The sequence below is a fragment of the Gossypium raimondii genome, chromosome 11 (genome assembly GCF_025698545.1).
Source record: "Gossypium raimondii isolate GPD5lz chromosome 11, ASM2569854v1, whole genome shotgun sequence".
Classification (NCBI taxonomy): domain Eukaryota; kingdom Viridiplantae; phylum Streptophyta; class Magnoliopsida; order Malvales; family Malvaceae; genus Gossypium; species Gossypium raimondii.
In genome coordinates this window covers 1,288,522-1,313,900 of record NC_068575.1, presented here as the reverse complement: position 1 = coordinate 1,313,900, position 25,379 = coordinate 1,288,522, and the positions used below count along the sequence as shown (strand labels likewise).

Here is a 25,379-nt window from a genome sequence, read left to right as displayed (position 1 = left end):
AATTAAAAATTTTCATTGATAATACATTAAATGCTAACCTTATTTTAAGTACTTTTTGGGGGGTTAATGCACTATTTGACTTGAATTTGATAATTATTCTAGCTTGAACTTTTTTGTTTCAAGTTAATCCTTCAACGTGGCAATTATTTACACATTGAGCTTTTTTTTTGGTTCAAGTTAGCATTTGATATTTCATCTAAAAAAGGTTCGAGCTTCTATATGGGAACAATTACTGAGTTTAGAAGCTAACTTGGACAAAGAAAAAGTCTAAGCCATGGGAACAGTTGGCTAGTTCAGGTCCTAATATTAGAACAATTGCTAAGTTCAGAGATTAACTTGAATAGAAGAAAAATTCAATATTAAACCCTAAAGTGGGAATAAATGTCTAGTCCAAATCTTAATCCAAGAATAATGATCAAATTCATAAACTAACTTTAAAAAAAAATCAATTTAAATTCTAACACGATAATAATTGCCAAATTTAAACCCAAATATTACTTTATCGAACTTGGTATTTTCTTTTGTTTGCCTAATCCATTTCACAATGAGGGCGGGTGAGGTTTACAAAGTAAAACATTTTCTACTGAAAGGTGTTGTTTACGTTAAGAGAGTGTTAGTTTCTTGCAAAGTAAGATATTCTTTTATGCTTAGTAAAGAATCAAGCAAGATGGAAGAAAATTAGAGTTTGGCTCCTTTTTACTTTTGTAGCTTAGTAATTGGTTTTACCGTGTGTGCAGCTTTTGAAGCTCATTTCTCCGACATATTTCAATTATTTGTAGGGACCCGCATTGACAAATTTTGCCCAAGTTGTTGTCTTTGTCAAACATTTTACACAATGGGACCATTTCCACCAATCAACATTCTTTTCATTTAATTATACTACTTGGGGGGTGGATGGATCCACATCTGTGTTTCATCTTCTTCCAATCATTCTCATTTGACTCCTCCTCTTGCAGTAACCAAACACTTCTTTGCTTGATTTCTGTTTGAACCAGCAATGGCTGAAGCAATTGCATTCGACCTCGCCCTACAGCTTATTACTAAATTGAGCTCCTTTACTCTCTCTCAAATTGGACTGTGTTGGAATGTCAAAGATGACCTCGACGACCTCAAAAGCACCGTCTCTACAATCAAAGCTGTGCTTCTTGACGCAGAAGAGCGATCCGTGACCAGCCAACTCGTCAAGGATTGGCTTGAAAAGCTGAAAGATGTACTTTACGATGCTGACGACTTGCTCGATGATTTCTCTACCGAAGCTTTGCGGAAAGATCTATTGGGTGGGAACAAGCTGACGAAAGAGGTACGCCTTTTCTTCTCGAGCTCAAACCAGTTTGCTTACGGTCTCAAAATGGGTCGGAAAATTAAGACCATTAGGGCCAGGTTGATTTCAATTGGAAGTGAAGCCAAGGTGTTCAACTTGGTAGAGCGTGACCGTCCCATGGAAACCTCTTTCATGACTAAAAAGAGGCAGCTAACGCACTCTTTTAAAGATAAAATAATAGGGAGGGGCGATGATAAAGCAGCTCTTCTAAAACTCGTGTTAGAGTTTGAAAGTGAAGAGAATGTTTATATCATTCCAATTGTGGGGTTTGGAGGGTTAGGGAAGACTGCTTTGGCTCAGTTTGTCTATAATGATGAAATGGTCGAAAATCATTTTGAGTTGATGATGTGGGTGTGTGTTTCAGATGTTTTTGATGTCAAAATAATTGTAGAAAACATGATCAAATCTGCAACAGGCAAAGCACCCGATCAAAATCTCGAAATGGACCAATTGCAAAAACAACTTCGGGAAATAATTGGTGGGAAAAAATATTTGCTTGTTTTGGATGACATTTGGAATGAAGAGTGGGAAAAATGGGTTAGATTAAAAGAGTTATTAGTAGGTGGGGCTAAAGGAAGTAGGATAATAGTAACTACTCGCTCTTTGCGAGTAGCAAAGATTACTAGTAAATGTCAGCCTTATGTTCTGAAGGGCTTGTCTGATAATGATGCTTGGTCTTTGTTCAAAGAGATAGCATTTGAACAAAGATCTGCAGACTCAACAGATTCAGGCTTTGTGGAAATAGGAAAGCTGATTTTGGAAAGGTGTTGTGGAGTTCCCTTAGTCATAAGGACGATAGCTGGTACGTTATCTTTCAAAGAAACTAAAAGTGAGTGGCTTTCTTTTAAAGATAACGAACTTGCTAGAATATCTCAGAACGAAGGTGAGATATTACCTACACTTAAGTTGAGTTATGATCATCTCCCGTCTCATTTGAAGCATTGCTTTGCTTATTGCCGATTGTATCCAAAAGATTACGAAATTGAAGTACAAGCGCTTGTTAAATTTTGGATTGCACAGGGTTTCATAAAGCAATTGAATCAAAGTCAATCTCTCGAGGAGATCGGGTTTGGGTATTTTAAAGATTTAGTTGAAAGGAGTTTCTTTCAAGAGGTAGAAGGAGACTTGATGGAAGAAATGAGATGTAAAATGCATGATTTAATGCATGATCTAGCTGAATCAGTAGCAGGGATGGAGAGTAGTATTGTAGATTCTAATAAAAATGCAAGTGATGTTGGTGAAAAATGTCGCCACATATCAATTAATCCTTCATTAATTCCTTTGTTTAAGGGAAAGAAGTTGCGAACCTTGTTACATTTTCAAGACGGAATAATTCAAGATTTCAGCTATGAAACTTGGGATTTGATAATTGCAAATTGTAGATGCTTGCGTGTATTGGATTTGCGGTGGTTAGCTACTGAGATGATTTCACCCTCCATTTACAAGTTGAAACATTTGAGGTACCTTGATCTTTCTTGCAATTTCCATCTTAAGATTCTCCCAAAGAGTATTTGCAAGATTCAGAATTTGCTAGCGCTGAAACTTGACTTTTGTACTAGGCTTAAAGAATTACCGAAGAAGATTGAAAAATTGGTGAATCTTACCCATATTGGGTGTGGAGGTTGTTATAGTTTAACTCATATGCCACGTGGAATAGGGAAGCTGACTTCACTTGAGACGTTAAGCATGTTTGTAGTGGATAAAGATGGGTCCCATGGCGGTGCAGATCTAAGTGAATTGAGACTGCTTAACAACTTAAGGGGACGTCTACAAATAACAAATTTGGGATTCGTAAAAAATGCAAAAGAGAAGTTTAAGGCTGCTAATTTGAAAGAGAAGCAACATTTGAGATCTTTGGTTTTACGATGGGGCGGTGGTAACCATGATGATGAGAAGTCACTTGAAGACCTCCAGCCCCATCCTAATCTCAAGCAGCTCTTTATTCGAGGATGGAGGGGTGATGCCAAGTTTCCAAGTTGGATTTCTTTTCTCACAAATCTCGTCAAATTTTTCATAAGTGATGGTAATTTCAAATATTTCCCGTCCTTTGCTCAATTGCCCTGCCTTGAACTGCTGGAGATTTGGGGTTGTACTAAGCTGGAGTACATGGATGATAATAGCCTAAAAGGAAGTCAAGGAGAACCACAATCATTCTTCCCATCACTTAAGCATCTTTCGCTCTTGGACTGTCCGAATATGAAGAATTGGTGGAGGACGACAAAACCAATCGATGATGATTCCAACGAGGAAGACACAACAGTTATTGGAACATCAACCATGGCATTTCCTTGTCTTTCCTCTTTAAAAATTAAAAATTGCCCTTTGACTTTAATGCCACTGTATCCATCAGTCGATGAAGATCTAATGTTGTCGAATACCAGTTCAAGGGCGTTAAAGCAGACCATGAAGATGAACATCACTAGTACGACCCCATCAACTTCAACCTCTTCTCTTCCACTCTCCAAATTGAAATCTTTCGATGTACGCAACATTGAGGGGTTGGACACTCACACGCTAGATGAGTGCCTGCAACATCTCGCCAGCCTCAAAAGATTAACAATAAGAGATTGCAAGGAGGTTGATTTAGAGGGCATGCAATGGGAACCCCTTAAGAATCTCTCTCATTTGGAGATTGATAATATTCCAAAGCTGGTGTCTCTCCCCATTTGGCTTCAACATCTTGTTCAATTGAAAACATTAAAAATTCATAACTGCAATGGATTGAGGTCACTGCTTCCTGTGTTCCAACATCTCACTTTCCTTGAAGAGTTTGAAGTAAAGGATTGCAAGGAGCTGGAGTTATCTGCAGCTGGCATCCAAATATTCCAAGATCATACAAGCCTACGCTCTCTAAGGCTGCAAAATATTCCAAAGTGTCAGCATCTTCCGGAGGAGCTTCAACATCTAGCAAATCTGCAACTGCTTTATCTCGTTAATTTGCCCAATTTAACATCTCTTCCGGACGAGATGCGTTGCCTAACCAGTTTGAAGTCTTTACAAATACGAGAAATTCCTCAGTTGGAGGAAAGATGTCGGAAGGACATTGGCGCTGATTGGCATAAGATTGCTCACATCCCCCACATTTGGTTGTAACAGGTTGGTCCCTCTTTGTTATTTATTTATTTTGATGACCTTATCTTTTTTTGAAGAAAAATAAGTGGTATATTGAATCTCCAAGTCAGGGGTCTGATGCCATTTTTCATTGAAGTTGGATACTGTTAATTTCCTTGTTAAAATCCCTTTGTTTTAATCCTACTTTTTACTTATCATCTTTCATAATATTTTTGGTGATTTGTGCAGTAAGGCATTGGAGAAAGGCATTAGTCAACTTCAATCATTTTGTATGCATAAAAAGAGGTGCTAATTTATCTATTTGCTTTTTACTTTTAAATCATAATAATAACTTGACAATTGCTTCTAATAATTTAATTCTAAAAAAATCATTGATGTGGAGGGAGAGGCCTATGAAGCCTTCAAAATCGTTATATTATATGCTCTGCTTTCTTCATTTAAGCACTTACCTATCATATCTTTATATATATATATATATTTATGTTTTCACTTAATATATACCAACTGATTACTATCTTAGATGGTACCTGTGCTATTGACAGGGTTTTGGAGGTATTCAAATTCATAATATTCATTGATGCATAGCACTCTTTTAGCTGTTTGAAATTCCAGCCCAATTTGTTATTAAAGGTCCAAACAGGAAAAAAAGGAAGATGCTTCAGAATATTTGGTGGTGAGGTTGAAGTTGATAAAATGTTTCATTATTTATATATCAACAGCAATATACTAAACACACATATGTGCAAATATAAGGCTGATAATAATGGGATTTGTAACATATTCTATGTTGGCATTTATAATTTTCAGGTTCATTGATGCTTTTGGAAGAGTCGTTGTTCAAGCTTGACAATTGCCAGACATATTGCATTTGAAAATTTATTATTCCACTTTACATGGAGCTTATTAAGAGCTTGATTCATAGTAGGAAAACCATCTGAGTGTTGAATGTGAATTTTCACTTGCATAGCTAAAATGAGTTGGGAGAGAATTTACTTAATTGTACAAAAGTGATGTTGCATCAAGTGTTCAAAGGGTTAGGCTTAAATAATTTCTTTATACTATGAAGGTCATAGTGGATTCATTTTTGGGCAAAGCTCCGCAGACATATGACAAGTTCCTAACTGCATAAACATCTTAATTGTACTCTTTATTTTTCTTATTGCATAATACGTACCAACTCAAGAAAAAACACATTTATGTTTTTTTAGGGTTCCAAACAGTATTCAAATGAAGGGATGCACAATTGATTACAAGACAACAATTTTTTTAGACAGTATTCCAAGGCTATGTTCAATTATAATGCTTGGATTAGGATCCTTCCAAAAGATGTCGATTTCCTGCCTGTATATACATATGACTTGTGTGTTGATGCTTATGTTGGCACACAATAAATTACAAGTCGAATAACACCTTGTAATTTGTTCTTGTCGTTTAAACAAAACATACGGCTTTTCCTTTGAAATCTCGATGCGACGAGGCACTGCAATCCTCGAAAGGAAGGAAGGACATGAAGGACATGGGCAATGGCAGGGGTGTATCTCCAAGGAGGATTCTAGCCCATCAATTCCCTCTATATAGCAACAATGAACCTGCAAACTATAAATATCAGTATACAGTATGATAAAATTGATCTCGTATAGACCGAGCAGTGTCCAAATGTAGAAGAGCACTTACTGTTACTAAAAACATAACTCCATATTTTGTGCACAAATGGTGGCCAAACACAAATCCGTTGTCTATGCTTTTTGATTCCAAGTTTAAGAAAGGGCCAAACATTGGGCATCCTCATCCTCATCTGTAATAGTAACAAATTCACATCGCATTAGTGTTTACACCTCAAAACTCAATTCCAACTTGATCAAATTTACTTTCAAAACATAACTTGATTCAAGATAAAAATCAACTTGAACTTCTTTACCTAGCAAAAGATGAACATGATTCTAAAAAATTCAAGGTTTTCGAAACCGGACCAATAGTAAAACTGATCAGGCCACTGATTCATTGGTTCAACCAGTGCAATTAAATAAATCATTAAGAAATTCATAAAAAAATAAAAATCTGATTCAATGGCCAGGTTCAACTAGTTTTTCGCCCAATACAATCATCCATACCGGTTCCTGGGTCAATCGATTCAGTGCCCTTCTCCGAACCAAGATCCTGGCCCGATTAAAACAACCTTGACTAAACCTAAAAAATTATTTGTCTTAAGTTTGGATTTCAATTGGTATTTTCAATATTAGTTCAAAAAAAGAAAAACCCTTAATGTAGACTTACAAATCACTCTAAGCCAGACATTAAGGTATTTAAATTCGGCTTACTCAATAGCCCAAGCTTGGCTAACCAATATTTAGACCGAATTCCGCTAACATTAGCAAAACCAAAACATGAAAATCTCAACTGTAAATAAGTTAGAGATAAATTTCAACAAAAAAGGGAAAAAACATGAAGGAAGCAATAGAAGTAGAAAAATAACTGGATTCCTATAATCATATGATTATATATAGATACCATGGACCGATTTCGTACAAACAACAAGATTGATCTAATGATTATCATCACGATGCACCAATTCTACACATCCACATTTAGTAAGGCTGCTTTTTCAATTTTGATATGTAAAACACTAATGACTAATTAAGCAACTCAGATAAAGAAAAGGATGTTGTTAATGTGCATATATGACCAGATTAGATAGACCAGAATTCTGATGCCGACAATTTTTATTTCTATAACTAAAACCATGGGATAGGAAAAATAGCTCAACCCTGAAGAAAATTGGAATAACCCTTAGCTGGCATTTGTTCTGCAGAATTTGGTCAGGAAAAATAATCTTACCTATCGAGTTGATTTAAAATCAGAAGATGGCACTTCGGTCATTCTAGAAGGTAGAGTTTCTGGCCTTGGGGTACGACCTCAGACATTCCAAAGTCTGAATGAAGCATATCTACTCCGCTCCCTTCAACACCTGTCATTCGAGGACTTAAGGATTACACATTCACCTTTTGTACCTCTGAATGTATAAATAAGTTTGTGTGCTTTTTTCCTGCCTTTGGGGGGTTAAGCAGATAGATTAGCTAAAATTTATAGAAGGATACAATTTGTCATCCACATATCCATAATGCTAACATCGGGTAAGTTGTTCATTTATAAGTATAAATAAGTTATATAACCACTAATATGATATAAATTTATGTATTATGTAAGTTATGTAAGTTGTGTATTATGTAAGTTATGTATTATGTAAGTTATGTAAGTTGTGTATTACGTAAGTTATGTATTACGTAAGTTGTGCATTATGAAAGTTATGTAAGTTGTGTATTATGTAAGTTATGTAAGTTATGTATTATGTAAGTTATGTAAGTTGTGTATTACGTAAGTTATGTATTATGTAAGTTGTGTATTATAGGGTTATGTAAGTTATGTAAGTTATGTAAGTTGTGTAAGTTAAGCATTATGTAAGTTGTGTATAATGTAATTAAGTTATGTTTTCAAATATAAACCAATATGGCATTTTTCTAAAAAAAAAAACTGAATTTTATTTAAATAATTTACATTGTTATTTTATATGATAAAATATTAATTTCGAAAGTGTCAAAATTAACTTTAGTTTTTATCCAAATAAATATTTAACTTGAATTTGTATCAAAGAAATTTGTTTATGAAAGGATAAGATTTTATTTTTATGCGATTTATTTTATTTAAGAAAATAGCGTAGTCCAAAAATTTTATATTATTTATATTATTGAATTGTTTAGTCATATTGAATATTTATATTAAAATTAAATTATTAATTATGCCATAAAATATTCGTGTTAAAATTTATATTGGTATCAACTTCACATTTTATTTTTAAAATAACTTTTGTTGAAAAAATCATATTTTTACATTTAATATATTTTTAATTCCAAAATATGTAGTGACAAGAATCAAGATAATTGAAACAATTAAGCAAGCAAATAAGCTAATCAATATATAAAAAATTAATAAATAAATTATGAGGTGATGAAAGTTAATAAAAAATTTGATTAAGGTTGATAAATTTTATTACGATGGGTGACAGTGGTTACAAGGACCCAAAATTATTTTTTAAAATTTAAGTCGAACAAATATATTCGATTCGAATTCCATCTCACTCGACTCGATTCGAGAAAACTTCAAATAAAGTTAGGATGATAAAATGAGATTCGAAAACTCGATTAACTCGAAAATTTTTTATTCGATTCGATTCGATCGAATACTCACCCTTAGGAAGGTTGGTCAAAAAAAGTTTTCATACTTATTTCAACCAGATTAAGAAAATAGCATAGTCCAAAAAAGATGGTTGGTCAAAATCAAAATCCCCTTAATTATCAACACTAACAATTGGGTTTCATTTATTTTAAAATTTCGAGAATATAAATTAAGTAAAACATGCATCCATACCAAATAGTTGACTTTGGCCGGCGTTTATCATCGTTGCACAAATATTATTTTGAATTTTAATATACTTTTAAAAAAAAAATTCTTTTATAGAAATTTTACTTTTTTTAATAGCTTCACGTGCTATGATTTTCCGGTGTCGTATGGATTAAAGTATATAACAAAATAATAGTTTAAGTATTATTTAATTTAGTCCAAAATTCACATTTTGCAAATTTACATTTTACCCTTAATATTTCAACTTCTTTACAGTTTAGTCCTTAAGCTTGTAAATGGAAATTTATGCAATTTCACCTACATACCATGCTAACCGATTTACATAGGGACTCATATCAACCCACATAAATAATCAATTCACAATTTTATCATGATATTTTACTACTTTTACAAATAAGTCTCTAAATGATAATTTTATCAAAATCACTTTACAAAAGCTGTTTATTTAACAATAATGACTCATAATCTTTCATTAAAATTCACATTTCACCTATGTCAACAATTTTAATAATAAGAGTATAGTTAATTGTTATCAATAAGACGAAGTGAAGTTAAATTACCAATGCATGGTTGATGATGAGATGCGTTGCCTAACCAATTTGCAAAAGTTAAATATACATGGAGTTCCTCAGTTGGAGGAAAGGTGTGAGAAGGACATTGGTACGGATTGGTATACGATTGCTCACATCCCTTCAGGTTGGTCTTTTCATTAATTTCCTTATTGAAATACTACTCCTACTAGTACTACTTCTTTAACTATCATTTTTCATAATATTTTTGCTAATTTGTGCAGTAACCCGTCGGCCTTGGCTTGAATTTTTCTGATAGGCATTTGACAATTTTAAGAATTTAGATGCAGAAAAAGAGGTGGTAATTACTTAATTGCTTTACATTTGTAAATCATAATAATCTCACAAATTCAAATGATCTAATAACTCCCATGAAATCCTCCTCTGTATGCACATTTGTTCTTTCTTTTCTTTTTTTTCTTTGTTGAAGAGTCCCCTTGATGATCTAATCCTAATTTTTGTTAGATTTTGGCTCTCTTCTTCGGCAGAGCATGGCATATATTACAAGAAGTAGAGGTAATATATGTTCAACTACGATCTGTTCATCTGCCAAAATATTCCAACAAAACAAAAATGATAATACATGTCATCAGTTTCCTTATAATTTCCAATTGATCTGATACAAAATTATATATATGGAGTATTTCAAGAGTTGTAATATATATGCCAACAGCTTATATGGTACCTATGCTATTGACAGATTCTTTGGAGTCGTGTTGGAGAGAGCTTAAACACGCAATGTCATTTTCAAGTAAGTAAATTGAATAGAGGCTAAGAGTTAAGGATTGATGAATATGGAGGGGGAAGAGGGGGATAGTTCACAATATTCATTGATGCAGGGCACCTATTTTAGCTGTTTGATTTTTTTAAGGTTGAATGATCAGGAGAGGATCTTGCTTCAGAATATTCGGTGGTGAGGTTGATGTAAATATTCCTCAATATTCGATCATAACTTTTATGTCGGGTTTGGAGTGTTACAGAATTACTCATTCTTACTATAATCTTATAACGTTATCATTAAAAAATTCGGGTTGTGATACTTTGTCAATTAAGTTTTACTTTTATAGGTCTTCACAGCCTAAAAGATAATTTTTTAGTGGACTTATTCTTTGACATACGGGTGAAATAATGATCTCAACTTGGTAAACAATTTTGGTTTTCATTGTACTTTTTGGTTTTATTGGAAGCTGTTTCAAGCTTTTGTTCAATCAATGGTTGTAATCCTTCTTTGAACGAGAGAGAATTTGAAGCAGATTGAAGTGTAGACTTGACTTATTTTAATTTAAGCAGGCAGTATGATAATTTTTAGGTGTTTGGGGTTTTTCATTTCTCTTGGGGCATGGTTTTGAGGATGAAAGGATTTTTTAAAGACAGGTTATGCTTTACGATTTGTTATTATTTTACCTTTGACATGGGTTTCATATACTTTGTTATTATTTTTATGATTTGTTATTATATTTTAGTTGTCATTTATTTCGTTTAGGTGTGATTTAATTTAAGGTGTTTTGGGTTTGAATAAGCTATTCTATTAATTGTAATATTGTTACCTCAGTAGGGGTTCGTATGTATATAAACAATCAATTAAAAATAAAAATTTTCTAACGAAGCAGTCATGTCCTATTAATTGTTTAACTTAGATGTATTACTTTATTTTGAAAAATTAACTGAAAATATTAATGTTAGTAATAAATAAAATGCCACAACTATTAATAATATATATTAACACATTTGATCACCTATATATATGTAATATATATGTACACATTGTAGAAATATGATTATATATAAACGATAACACAACGGTAACATCTAGAATATAGAATTTATCAACGGTTATTAGCTTTCCATGTAAATGTTTGAATAGCCTTATGTTACCATACATATATATATATATATATATATATAATGATGCTAAATTTATAATAATAATAAAATATCTCACCAAAACAACTCATAAACACCATTAGTATTAACAATAATAAAGTTTAACTAATGAAAAAAGTTATAATAATCATGTCACTTTGTGTGCCATGTGGTGAACCCATGTGGTCATCTCCGACCAATTAACATTACTTTTTTTTAACATACTAATCCTAAGAAAACAACAAATTTCTTGATAAAAAGTTTTATCGAATTCGACAACAAAAATTATAAAAAAAGACTCTCCCTTGATTAATTAAGTTTTTAATATAAAATGAATACTTTTATATTGTTCCACATCTGTGTTTCATCTTGTTCCAATCATTCTCATTTTACTCCTCCTCTTGCAATAACCAAACACTTCTTTGCTTGATTTCTGTTTGAACCAGCAATGGCCGAAGCAATTGCATTCGACCTCGCCTTGGAGCTTATTACTAAATTGAGCTCCTTTACTCTCTCTCAAATTGGACTGTGTTGGAATGTCAAAGATGACCTCGACGACCTCAAAAGCATCGTCTCTACAATCAAAGCTGTGCTTCTTAACGCAGAAGAGCGATCCATGACCAGCCATCTCGTCAAAGATTGGCTTGAAAAGTTGAAAGATGTACTTTACGATGCTGATGACTTGCTCGATGATTTCTCTACCGAAGCTTTGCAGAAATATCTATTGGGTGGGGACAAGCTGACGAAAAAGGTACGCCTTTTCTTCTCGAGCTCAAACCAGTTTGCTTAGGGTCTCAAAATGGGTCGAAAAATTAAGACCATTAAGGCCAGGTTGATTTCAATTGGAAGTGAAGCCAAGGTGTTCAACTTGGTAGAGCGTGACTGTCCCATGGTGTTAAGTCTTCAGCATTAAAAAACAGAAAATAAGCCAAAAATGGAAGCAAAAGAAGAAAACTAAAATGAAAAACTCAGAAAAATTGTAACCGAAGGTCATCATTTTTTCATTCAAATTTGAATATATGAAAGTAACAAAATGTTGACAGTTACCTACTAACTTAACTGCCCTTACTTAATACATACTAAAATAAGGCAAGTTGATTACAAGACAAAGCTGGCATACCAACTATTACATCAATCAATCTTCCTACTAACTTAGCTAAACTCATTACAAAGATTTGGACTAAGTTCCATAGGAACAAAACATTCAAAAAGTAATTCTATAACTGAACCAACTCCATTGCTTTGTTACAAAACAATATAGCAGATCATCTTGTACAATTTGCTGCTGTTGGTCTTTGATCAGTTTGCTGCTGTTGGTTCTCTGTTGCACTGCAGGCCACGGCTTCAACACTCCTCCTTGGACTGTATGCAACAAACACCAATCTTTTCTTTCAAAGCATTAAATCGGTTGGCTCCCAATGGTTTAGTTAAAATGTCAACTAACTGAGTTTCTGAACTGCAATGAACTAAACTGGCCTCCCTCGATTGCTCAGCTTCTCTAACAAAATGGAATTTAATTTTGAAGTGTTTAGTCTTACCATGGAAGACTGGATTTTCGGCTATGGCCACATTACTGGAGTGCATAAATCTTGAAAGTAGACTAACAGCATAGACAATGTCTGGTCTAGTTGTTGTTAAATAAAGCAAGCAGCCAATTAAGCTTCTATATGCTTTCTCATCTACTCGATCATGCTCACTGGTACTTGACAATTTTCCCCCCAATGCAACTGGTGTAGTGACTGATTTGCATTTCAACATGCAAAATTTTTCAAGCACCTTGGAAGCAAATGTCTGCTGACTTATGAAAATACCATCACTTCCTTGTCTGATTTCCATACCAAGAAAATAGGTCATTAGACCAAGGTCAGTCATCTCAAAGACATGTTGCATCTGCTTCTTGAAGTCTTCAATAAGTTCATCTTTGCAGCCAATGACCAGCAGATCATCAACATACAAGGAAACAATTAACAAGGTTTCCTTTTGATCCTTCTTAACATAGAGTGTAGGCTCACTGACACTCTTTGTGAACCCGAGCCTTGCTAAGTAGCCATCAATCCTCTCATACCAGGCTCTTGGAGCCTGCTTTAGGCCATATAAGGCCTTTTTCAATTTGTAAACCTTCTGTTCTTCACCAGTGACCTTGAAACCCTCAGGTTGCTCAATGAATATTTCTTCATTAAGAAAGCCATTTAGAAAGGCTGACTTAACATCTAAATGATGCACCTTCCAGTGCTTTTGAGCTGCCAAAGCAAGCAGTAATCTAATAGTATCCAACCTTGCAACAGGTGCAAAAGTTTCAGAAAAATCAACCCCTTGTTGCTGACTATAACCTTTAACAACCAGTCTGGCTTTATGTCTATTAAGAGAGCCATCTGCATTGTTCTTAATTCTATAGACCCACTTCACACCTATAGTTTTTCTGTTTTCAGGTCTGTTTACAAGCTCCCAAGTATCATTTTTCTGAATCATTCTAAATTCAGCTTCCATAGCATCTTGCCAGCATCTTTCTCTTGCAGCTTCATCAAAACATGAAGGCTCTACCAGGGTTACTGCACATCTTTCATAGATGTTTGCTAATGTCCTGGTGCCTCGAACAGGTTCATCATCATAGCCATCTTCAGTTTTTGCTTCATTTTCAGCTTGCTGCAAATCAACATCAATCTGATCTGCCTCTGGCAAATTTGCTTCAATTCCATCCCATTTCCAGCGACTTGCTTCACTGAATTTTACATCTCTGCTCACTACAACCTTCTTGGTCAGTGGATCAAAGATTCTGTATCCTTTCTTCACATTGTTGTAGCCAACAAACACTCCTGGCATGAACCTCCTGTCCAACTTGGTTCTTTTCTCCTCAGGTACCAGCACATAACATAGACAGCTAAATACCTTCAAATGTAAGATAGATGGTTTCTGTCCAAACCAGGCTTCCAAGGGTGTTTTACCCTTGACTGCATTAGTTGGTAGCCGATTCAACAGATAAACAACATTATTCACAGCTTCAGCCCAAAAAATGTTAGGCATTTTAGCCTAAAATAACAGACACCTAGCCATATCAAGGGCTGTTCTGTTTTTTCTTTCACAGACACCATTTTGCTGTGGTGTGTACACAGTAGTCAATTGGTGTTGGATTCCGGCATCATCACACAATTTTTGAAACTTATGAGATACATACTCAGAACCATTGTTAGACCTCAAACATTTCAGTTTGCAATTTGCTTGGTTTTCAACCAAAGCTTTAAATTTGCAGAAAGAGTCATAAACATCTGACTTAAGCTTCAAAAAATTCACCCAACAGAACCTTGAATAATCATCGATGAAGAGTACAAAGTACCTGCTGCCATTTAAGGAGGTAGTCTTCATTGGTCCACAGATGTCTGTATGAACAAGCTGAAGCTTCCATTGTGCTCTCCATGCCTTGTTGACTGGAAAGGGTAATCTGGTCTGTTTGCCTAGTTGACAGACCTCACACACAGCTTCTTTTGGCTCGATTTTAGACATGCCACTGACCAAATCCATTTTGTGCAACATGTTCAGTGAGTTGTAGTTCACATTCCCCATCCTCCTATGCCACAAGTCTGTCTCATCAGACTGTGATGCATATGCCTTAGCCTGAAGCTGATTCACATCTACACTGAAGGTTCTGTCTTGCATAGCCACTTTGGTTAACACTTCACCAACAGTATTTTTAATCAAGAAATTCTTGCCCTCAAAAATCAGAGAATAGCCTTTCTCCAATAGCTGGCCAACACTCAGCAGGTTTTGATCAATGTCAGGTACATAGAGAACCTCTGAAATGGATTTAATACCTGACCTAGTGCTTATCAAGGCCTTGCCTTTTCCTTTTGCCTCCAGCAGCTCACCATTGCCAATTCTGACTTTGGACTTGAAGGTGGTGTCAAGTTCCTTAAATATACTCTTCTCAGAAGCCATATGGTGGGTGCATCCACTGTCAATCAGCCATACTTTACTGATTTTGCTCAAGCTTGCAAAGCATGATGCTGAAAAAACATGCTCTTCTGGTGTTTCAACCTCTTCTGCAACTTGAGCTTGGCTTTGAAATTGTGTTTGTGCTTTTGATTTGCCTTTACAAACCTTTTCAATGTGGCCAAATTGCTTGCAGGCTCTGCATTGAATGTCTGGTCTGTACCAGCAGTATTTCTCAAGATGAGTAGTCTTTTTGCAATGGACACAAGGTGGGAACTTCTTTCTGACAGATTCTTTCTTCTTCTTCTCAGTCCAAGGCTTCTTGCCTTTGGCATTTAAGTTTGTACTTGAGCTTTCTCTGCCTCTAGCCTGAAAAGCTCCTTCATAGTGGTCCTCCTGCCTATTTGCCCTTCTCTGCTCTTGAGCATAAAGAGCATTTATAAGCTCTGTCAAAGGAATTGTTGACAAGTCCCTTGAGTCTTCCAGAGAAGAAATTTTTGCTTCATACTTCTCTGGCAAGGTCGTTATGACTTTCTCGACCACTCTTTGGTCACTAAACTCTTCCCCAAGCAGCCTTATATTATTGACAGTAGTCATGATTCTGTCAGCATATTGCTTGATGGTTTCTGAGTCCTCCATCTTGAGGTTTTCAAAATCTCTTCTCATGTTGATCAGTTGCTGTTGCCTGGTCTTGTCAGACCCTTGAAACTCCTCCTTGAGTTTGTCCCAGGCCTACTTTGGAGTGTCACAAGCCATTATTCTTGTGAAAATAACATCAGAGACTCCACTTTGAAGGCACAACATAGCCTTGTACTTCTTGGCACAGTCTTCTTTGTGCTGCCTGATATGAGTTATGGTCGGGTTGGCTTTTAGTGGTGGTGGCTCAGTGTCATTGAGAACAACATTCCACAGGTCGTGTGCCTGCAGGTATGTTCTCATTTTCACTGCCCAGATGTTATAATTTTCTCCAGCAAAGACAGGTGGAGGAGGTGGTGTAAAACTCATTTTCAGCAAGCAAAAACAATCTTTACTTCTTTTGTTTCAAACACAGTTTGCTTAGTAACAGTGTACAACCAAGGCCCTCAAAGACTAAAAGCTCTTGATACCATTTGTTAAGTTTTCAGCATTAAAAAATAGAAAATAAGCCAAAAATGGAACCAAAAGAAGAAAACTAAAATGAAAAACTCAAAAAATTTGTAACCGAAGGTCATCATTTTTTTCATTCAAATTTGAATATATGAAGGTTACAAAATGTTGGCAGTTACCTACTAACTTAACTGCCCTTACTTAATACATACTAAAATAAGGCAAGTTGATTACAAAACAAAGCTGGCATACCAGCTATTACATCAATCAATCTTCCTACTAACTTAGCTAAACTCATTACAAAGATTTGGACTAAGTTCCATAGGAACAAAACATTCAAAAAGTAATTCTATAACTGAACCAACTCCATTGCTTTGTTACAAAACAGTATAGTAGATCATCTTGTACAATTTGCTGCTGCTGGTCTTTGATCAGTTTGCTGCTGTTGGTTCTCTGTTGCACTGCAGGCCACGGCTTCAACACATGGAAACGTCTTTCATGACTAAAAAGAGTCAGCTAACGCACTCTTTTAAAGATAAAATAGTAGGGAGGGGCGATGATAAAACAACTCTTCTAAAACTCGTGTTAGAGTTTGAAAGTGAAGAGAATGTTTACATCATTCCAATTGTGGGGTTTGGAGGGTTAGGGAAGACTGCTTTGGCTCAGTTTGTCTATAATGATGAAATGGTTAAAAATAATTTTGAGTTGATGATGTGGGTGTGTGTTTCAGATGTTTTTGATGTCAAAATAATTGTAGAAATCATGATCAAATCTGCAACAGGCAAAGCACCAGACCAAAATCTCGAAATGGACCAATTGCAAAAACAACTTCGGGAAAAAATTGGTGGGAAAAAATATTTGCTTGTTTTGGATGACATTTGGAATGATGAGTGGGAAAAATGGGTTAGTTTAAACGAGTTAGTAGTAGGTGGGGCTAAAGGAAGTAGGATCATAGTAACTACACGCTCTTTGGGAGTAGCAAAGATTACTAGTAAATGTCAGCCTTATGTTCTGAAAGGCTTATCTGATAATGATGCTTGGTCTTTGTTCAAAGAGATAGCATTTGAGCAAAGATCTGCAGACTCAACAGATTCAGGCTTTGTGGAAATAGGAAAGCTGATTTTGGAAAGGTGTAGTGGAGTTCCTTTAGTCATAAGGACGATAGCTGGTACGTTGTCTTTCAAAGAAAATAAAAGTGAGTGGCTTTCTTTTAAAGATAACGAACTTGCTAGAATATCTCAGAACGAAGGTGAGATATTACCTACACTTAAGTTGAGTTATGATCATCTCTCATCCCATTTGAAGCATTGTTTTGCTTATTGTCGACTATATCCAAAAGATCATGAAATTGATGTACGAACACTTGTTCAATTTTGGGTTGCACAAGGTTTTGTAAAGCAATTGAATCCAAGCCAATCTCTTGAGGAGATCGGATTTGGATATTTTAAAGATTTAGTTGAAAGAAGTTTCTTTCAAGAGGTAGAAGAAGATGGATTTGGGGATATGAGATGTAAAATGCATGATTTAATGCATGATCTAGCTGAATCAGTAGCATGGATGGAGAGTAGTATTATAGATTCAAATAAAATTGCAAGTGATGTTGGTGAAAAATGTCGCCACATATCAATTAATCCTTCATTAATTCCTTTGTTTAAGGGAAAAAAGTTGCGAACCTTGTTACAGTATGCAACCGTGGGAACTCCAAATTTGAGCCAAGAAACTTGGGATTTTGTAATTGCAAATTGTAGATGCTTGCGTGTATTGGATTTGCAGTGGTTAGGTATTGAGATGATTTCACCCTCCATTTACAAGTTGAAACATTTGAGGTACCTTGATCTTTCTTGGAATCCCGGTCTTAAGATTCTCCCAAAGAGTATTTGCAAGATTCAGAATTTGCTAGCGCTGAAACTTGATGGGTGTATTGGGCTTCAAGAATTGCCAAAGAAGATTGAAAAATTGGTGAATCTTACCCATCTTTCTTTTCGTTATATTAATGGCTTAACTCATATGCCACGTGGAATAGGGAAGCTGACTTCACTTGAGACGTTAAGCATGTTTGTAGTGGATAAAGATGAGTCCCATGGCGGTGCAGATCTAAGTGAATTGAGACTGCTTAACAACTTAAGGGGAGACCTAGAAATAAGAAATTTGGGATTCGTAAAAAATGCAAAAGAGAAGTTTAAGGCTGCTAATTTGAAAGAGAAGCAACATTTGAGCTTGTTGATTTTACGATGGAATGTTGATTTTGTTGATGAAGGTGATGATGATAAATCACTTAAAGACCTCCAGCCCCATCCTAATCTCAGGGCGCTTAATATTGAAGGATGGAGGGGTGATGCCAAGTTTCCAAGTTGGCTTCCTTTGCTCACAAATCTCGTCACAATTTACATAAGTGGTAGTAATTTCAAACATCTCCCGTCCTTTGCGCAATTTCCTTGTCTTAAAGGGCTGGAGATACATGATTGTACTAAGCTGGAGTACATGGATGATAATAGCCCAAAAGGAAGTCAAGGAGGACCACAATCATTCTTCCCATCACTTAAGCATCTTTCGCTCTGGGACTGTCCGAATATGAAGAGTTGGTGGAGGACGACAAAACCAATCGATGATGATTCCAATGAGGACGACACAACAGTTATGGGAACATCAACCATGGCATTTCTTTGTCTTTCCTCTTTAACAATTAGAAATTGCCCTTTGACTTTAATGCCACTGTATCCATCACTCGATGAAGATCTAATGTGGTCGAATACCAGTTCAAGGCCGTTAAAGCAGACAATCAAGATGAACATCAATGCTAAGGCCCCATCAACTTCAACCTCTTCTCTTCCACTCTCCAAATTGAAATCTTTCGATGTACACAATATTGAGGGGTTGGACACTCGCACACTAGGTGAGTGCCTGCAACATCTCACCAGCCTCAAAACATTAACAATAAGAGATTGCAAGGAGGTTGATTTAGAGGGCATGCAATTGGAACCCCATAAGAATCTCTCTCATTTGAAGATTGATAATATTCCAAAGCTGGTGTCTCTCCCCATTTGGCTTCAACATCTTGTTCAATTGAAAACATTAAAAATTCATAACTGCATTGGATTGAGGTCACTCTTTCCTGTGATCCAACATCTCACTTTCGTTGAAGATTTTGAAGTAAAGGACTGCAAAGAGGTTGATTTAGAGGGCATGCAATGGGAACCCCTTAAGAATCTCTCTCATTTGAAGATTGATAATATTCCAAAGCTGGTGTCTCTCCCCATTTGGCTTCAACATCTTGTTCAGTTGAAAACATTAATAATTCATAACTGCAATGGATTGAGGTCACTGCTTCCTGTGTTCAAACATCTCACTTTCCTTGAAAAGTTTGCAGTAAAGGACTGCAAGGAGCTGGAGTTATCTGGAGCTGGCATCCAAATATTCCAAGATCATACAAGCCTACGCTCTCTACGGCTGCAAAATATTCCAAAGTGTCGGCATCTTCCGGAGTGGCTTCAACATCTAACAAATCTGCAACTGCTTTATCTCGTTAATTTGCCCAATTTAACATCTCTTCCGGACGAGATGCGATGCCTAACCAGTTTGGATTATTTACAAATACGAGATATTCCTCAGTTGGAGGAAAGATGTCGGAAGGACATTGGCGCTGATTGGCATAAGATTGCTCACATCCCCCACATTTGGTTGTAATAGATTGGTCTGTCTTTGTTATTTATTTATTTTGATGACCTTATCTTTTTTTTGAAGAAAAATAAGAGTGGTATATTGAATCTCCAAGTGAGGGGTCTGATGTCATTTTTCATTGAAGTTGGATACTGTTAATTTCCTTGTTAAAATCCCTTTGTTTTAATCCTACTTTTTACTTATCATCTTTCATAATATTTTTGCTGATTTGTGTAGTAAGGCATTGGAGAAAGGCATTAGTGAACTTCAGTCATTTTATATGCATAAAAAGAGGTGCTAATTTATCTATTTGCTTTTTACTTTTAAATCATAATAATAACTTGGCAATTGCTTCTAAGAATTTAATTCCAAAAAATTATTGATGTGGAGAGAGAGGCCTATGAAGCCTTCAAAATGGTTGTACTATATGCTCTACTTTCTTCATTTAAGCACTTACCTATCATATCTTTATATATATATATATATATTTAATGTTTTCTCTTAATATATGCCAACCGATTACTATCTTAGATGGTACCTGTGCTATTGACAGGCTTTTGTAGGCATTCAAATTCATAATATTCATTGATGCAGGCCACTCTTTTAGCTGTTTGGAATTCCAGCCAAATTTGTTATTGAAGGTCTAACCAGGAAAAAAAAAGAAGATGCTTCAGAACATTTGGTGGTGAGGTTGAAGTTGATAAAATGTTTCATTATTTATATATCAACAGCAATATACTAAACACACGTATGTGCAAATATAAGGCTGATAATAATGGGATTTGTAACATATTCTATGTTGGCATTTATAATTTTCAGGTTCATTGATGCTTTTGGAAGAGTCGTTGTTCAAGCATGACAATTGCCAGACATATTGCATTTGAAAATTTATTATTCCACTTTACATGGAGCTTATTAAGAGCTTGATTCATAGTAGGAAAACCATCTGAGTGTTGAAAGTGAATTTTCACTTGCATAGCTAAAACGAGTTGGGACAGAATTTACTTAATTGTACAAAAGTGAGATGCATCAAGTGTTTGAGGTTTTAAGCTTATATCATTTCTTTGTACCATGAAGTTCATAGTGGATTCATCTTTGGACAAAGCTCCGCAGACGTAGGACAAGTTCCGAACTGTTTAAACATATTAATTGTACTCTTTATTTTTCTTATTGCATAATACATGCCAACTAAGGAAAAAACACATTTATGTTTTTTTAGGGTTCCAAACAATATTCAAATGAAGGGATGCACAATTGATTATTAGACAACAATTTTTTTAGACAGTATTCCAAGGCTATGTTCAATTATAATGCTTGGATTAGGACCCTTCCAAAAGATGTCGATTTCCTGGCTGTATATACATATGACTTGAGTGTTGATGCTTATGTTGGCACACGTTAAATTGCAAGTTGAATAACACCTTGTAATTTGTTCTTGTCGTTTAAACAAAACATAAGGCTTTTCCTTTGGAATCTCGATGCGACGAGGTACTGCAATCCTCAAAAGGAAGGAAGGACATGGGCAATGGCAGGGGTGTTTCTTGGTGAGCTAAGGAAATCAAAGTCTCCTAGGAGGATTCGAGCCCATCAATTCCCACTATATAGCAACAATGAACCTGCAAACTATAAATATCAATATACAGTATGATAAAACTGATCTCGTATAGACCGAGCAGTGTCCAAATGTAGAAGAAACATTTACTGTTACTAAAAACATAACTCCATATTTTGTGCACAAATGGTGGCCAAACACATATCCGTTGTCTATGCTTTTTGATTCCAAGTTTAAGAAAGGGCCAAACATTGGGCATCCTCATCTGTAATAGTAACAAATTCACATTCCCATTAGTGTTTACACCTCAAAACTCAATTCCAACTTGATCAAATTTACTTTCAAAACATAACTTGATTCAAGATAAAAATCAACTTGGACTTCTTTACCTAGCAAAAGGTGAACATGATTCTCAAAAATCCAAGGTTTTCGAAACCGGACCAATAGTAAAACTGATCAGGCCACCGATTCATTGGTTCAACCGATACAATTAAATAAATCATTAAAAAGTTCATAAAAAAAAATCTGATTCAACGGTCAGGTTCAACCAGTTTTTCGCCCAATACAATCATCCATACTGGTTCCTGGGTCAATCGATTCAATGCCCTTCTCCGAACCAAGATCCTGGTCCGATTCAAACAACCTTGACTAAACCTAAAAAATTATTTGTCTTAAGTTCGGATTTCAATTGGTATTTTCAATATTAGTTCAAAAAAATAAAAACCCTTAATGTAAACTTACAAGCCACTCTAAGTCGGACATTAAGGTATTTAAATTCGGCTTACTCAATAGCCCAAGCTTGGCTAACCAATATTTAAACCGAATTCCGCTAACATTAGCAAAACCAAAACATGAAAATCTCAACTGTAAATAAGTTAGAGATAAATTTCAACCAAAAAGGGAAAAAACATGAAGGAAGCAATAGAAGTAGAAAAATAACTGGATTCCTATAATCATATGATTATATATAGATACCATTGGTCACAACCTCAAAAATACCATGGACCGATTTCGTACAAACAACAAGATTGGTCCAATGATTATCATCACGATGCACCAATTCTACACATCCACATTTAGTAAGGCTGCTTTTTCAATTTTGATATGTAAAACACTAATGACTAATTAAGCAACTCAGATAAAGAAAATGATGTTGTTAATGTGCATATATGACCAGATTAGATATACCAGAATTCTGATGCCGACAATTTTTATTTCTATAACTAAAACCATGGGAGAGGAAAAATAGCTCAACCCTGAAGACAATTGGAATAATCCTTAGCTGGCATTTGTTCTGCAGAATTTGGTCATGAAAAATAATCTTACCTATCGAGTTGATTTAAAATCAGAAGATGGCACTTCGGTCATTCTAGAAGGTAGAGTTTCTGGCCTTGGGGTACGACCTCAGCCATTCCAAAGTCTGAATGAAGCATTTCTACTCCGCTCCCTTCAACACCTGTCATTCTAGGACTTAAGGATTACACATTCACCTGTTGTACCTCTGAATGTATAAATAAGTTTGTGTGCTTTTTTCCTGCCTTTGGGGGGGTTAAGCAGATAGATTAGCTAAAATTTATAGAAGGATACAATTTGTCATCCACATATCCATAATGCTAACATCGGGTAAGTTGTTCATTTATAAGTATAAATAAGTTATATAGCCACTAATATGATATAAATTTATGTATTGTATAAGTTATGTAAGTTGTGTATTATATAAGTTATGTAAGTTATGTATTATGTAAGTTATGTAAGTTGTGTATTACGTAAGTTATGTATTATGTAAGTTGTGTATTATGAAAGTTATGTAAGTTGTGTATTATGTAAGTTATGTAAGTTATGTATTATGAAAGTTATGTAAGTTGTGTATTATGTAAGTTATGTAAGTTGTGTATTATAGGGTTATGTAAGTTATGTAAGTTATGTAAGTTGTGTATTATGTAAGTTATGTAAGTTGTGTATAATGTAATTAAGTTATGTTTTTCAAATATAAACCAATATGGCATTTTTCTAAAAAAAAAACTGAATTTTATTTAAATAATTTACATTGTTATTTTATATGATAAAATATTAATTTCGAAAGTGTCAAAAATTAACTTTAGTTTTTATCCAAATAAATATTTAACTTGAATTTGTATCAAAGAAATTTGTTTATGAAAGGATAAGATTTTATTTTTATGCGATTTATTTTATTTAAGAAAATAGTGTAGTCCAAAAATTTTATATTATTTATATTATTGAATTGTTTAGTCATATTGAATATTTCTATTAAAATTAAATTATTAATTATGCCATAAAATATTCGTGTTAAAATTTTATATTGGTATCAATTCCACATTTTATTTTTAAAATAATTTTTATTAAAAAATTATATTTTTACATTTAATATATTTTTTAATTCCAGTAGATAAAACGACCCAACTCGACGGCCTAGTTATTGCCTAAAATCACAACGGAGTTTCAGTCTTGATTCTTTTATAAAGAACCATTTTAATTGTAAAACCTTTTAAATATCTTTTATGATTTTTGCATGACATTGTTATGAAATTGATCCTTGACAATAAACAGAAAAATTTTGCAAAAATGTATAAATGGCATGACTGCATCAAGAAAATCAAAATTTATCACTAAAAGGAAGAGACGGGGGAACCTTTGACTCTTGAGGCTCCTTGCAAATTGCTTTCTGCATAATAAACACACATTCCAAAAGGATTTTTAAATTACAGTAATCAAGATAAAAAGATCATAACATAAACATCTAGAATATACAAACAGAAGATTTGAAAGCTAAAATGTTCAACATAGAACTAAAAACCATAAACTAGAGCTGGATGGTTAGCAACAAATAGAACAAAACTCCTGCTTTTATTGAAAGTTATAGGGTGAGCAAACTAAAATTATTATGCTTCAAGTTACACCACTTTTTCCATCACAGAAACTTTATGTTCTAAACAAATAAATCTATACTTTATTAGCATGGCACCAAGAGTAAGTGATTCCCTGGTGTAATTGATTGGTCAAAAGAAAAGGTATATACTTCCTCCTAAATACCATGACCTAATTGCTCTTCTGAACAATGCCTAATCAGTAAGAAAAGAAAATGGTACTTCCTAATAGGGAAATTGAATCAGTTCAGATACTACTTTTGAAGTACTAAGTGTATCAAAGTAAAAGAAGGACCAAATAACCAATTAGGCTAAGCTAACACTCACTGTTAGAGGTCAATGAATGCAATAGAACTAAAGCAGGAAAACCAGCCTTACTACCCTTCAGGTCTGGAGGCATGCTCTTTGCAACAGTACTCACTGCATCTATAGCCTGGGGATATGAACCAATAAATTGATGTATTTATTTCTTTAAATGTGTATAATTAAATCAAAATTAAAATTTCATATATATATATATATAATTGCACCAAATCGAAGTTCATATATCAAATTGCACAATAAATCAACGTTCATTATAATTTTGAGATTTATCCTTAGAAAAATCAAATTGGTATGATTATAAAATCTTGAGAATTCAATTAGAATGTTTTGAAATTTAAAATCTAATTGAAATTTTGGGTTATGATTTGCAAATGGATAGTGCAAGTAATCATTTTATATGTTTTTATTTTATTTATTATTCTATTTTAAAGTAAATTTATTTCATATATTACTAGTGAAGTTTAAAAACTAAACAAACAAAGTTAAGTGGGTGGCACATACCTTTTTTAAGGTGAAGTAAAATAATTTATTTTTTGTGAATTATAAGAGGAGAGTAAAGTCCTAACAATAATAACGCTACTAGCACAATTTAAACTCAAGTCACATTTGGGGCGGTGAACACCCTGACCATCAAACTAACACACGGGATTCAAGTTAAATAATATTTTTTTTAATGAAAGGTGTGATAGAATTTAAAACCTACTTGTGAA

The 25,379-nt window shown here is 34.5% G+C and overlaps 2 protein-coding genes and 2 long non-coding RNA genes across 11 annotated transcripts; 2 read left to right on the top strand and 2 right to left on the bottom strand.

The window, feature by feature from the left end:
* The first annotated feature begins 896 nt into the window (after positions 1 to 896).
* LOC105761714 (putative disease resistance protein RGA1) lies at positions 897 to 20,951 on the top strand. Of its 8 annotated transcripts, none has more exons than XR_008190932.1 (4): positions 897 to 4,417; positions 4,622 to 4,678; positions 4,936 to 5,200; positions 20,728 to 20,951. XR_008190932.1 is itself a non-coding variant. In XM_052623835.1 (2 exons), exon 1 carries the CDS (start codon positions 998 to 1,000, stop codon positions 4,412 to 4,414), a length of 3,417 nt encoding a protein of 1,138 aa, XP_052479795.1. In that variant the 5' UTR covers positions 897 to 997; the 3' UTR covers positions 4,415 to 4,417; positions 20,146 to 20,191. The 8 variants fall into 8 exon arrangements, 2 of the variants coding, with proteins under 2 accessions (XP_052479795.1, XP_052479794.1); XR_008190933.1 differs by having other exon boundaries at positions 4,936 to 5,066; positions 20,728 to 20,949; XR_001123771.2 differs by lacking the exon at positions 20,728 to 20,951 and adding an exon at positions 5,201 to 5,498 and having other exon boundaries at positions 4,936 to 5,066.
* LOC105761718 (uncharacterized) lies at positions 5,679 to 7,472 on the bottom strand. The gene is made up of 3 exons (XR_001123775.2): positions 7,229 to 7,472; positions 6,068 to 6,188; positions 5,679 to 5,982 (listed from the first exon to the last, which is right to left on the bottom strand). It is a non-coding gene; the product is annotated as an uncharacterized LOC105761718 (long non-coding RNA).
* Positions 15,907 to 19,935, top strand: LOC128034964 (disease resistance protein RGA2-like). The gene has a single exon (XM_052624545.1). The coding sequence runs from the start codon at positions 16,735 to 16,737 to the stop codon at positions 19,933 to 19,935; it is 3,201 nt and encodes a 1,066-aa protein (XP_052480505.1). The 5' UTR covers positions 15,907 to 16,734.
* Positions 20,952 to 21,043: 92 nt separating the features above from the next.
* LOC128034873 (uncharacterized) lies at positions 21,044 to 22,776 on the bottom strand. The gene is made up of 2 exons (XR_008190939.1): positions 21,629 to 22,776; positions 21,044 to 21,524 (listed from the first exon to the last, which is right to left on the bottom strand). It is a non-coding gene; the product is annotated as an uncharacterized LOC128034873 (long non-coding RNA).
* Positions 22,777 to 25,379: the final 2,603 nt, after the last annotated feature.

What these genes read in the sequence shown, in the direction of transcription:
- LOC105761714 (XM_052623835.1), top strand. Translation starts at nt 998, where the DNA reads ATGGCTGAAGCAATTGCATTCGACCTCGCCCTACAGCTTATTACTAAA.
- LOC128034964 (XM_052624545.1), top strand. Translation starts at nt 16,735, where the DNA reads ATGGAAACGTCTTTCATGACTAAAAAGAGTCAGCTAACGCACTCTTTT.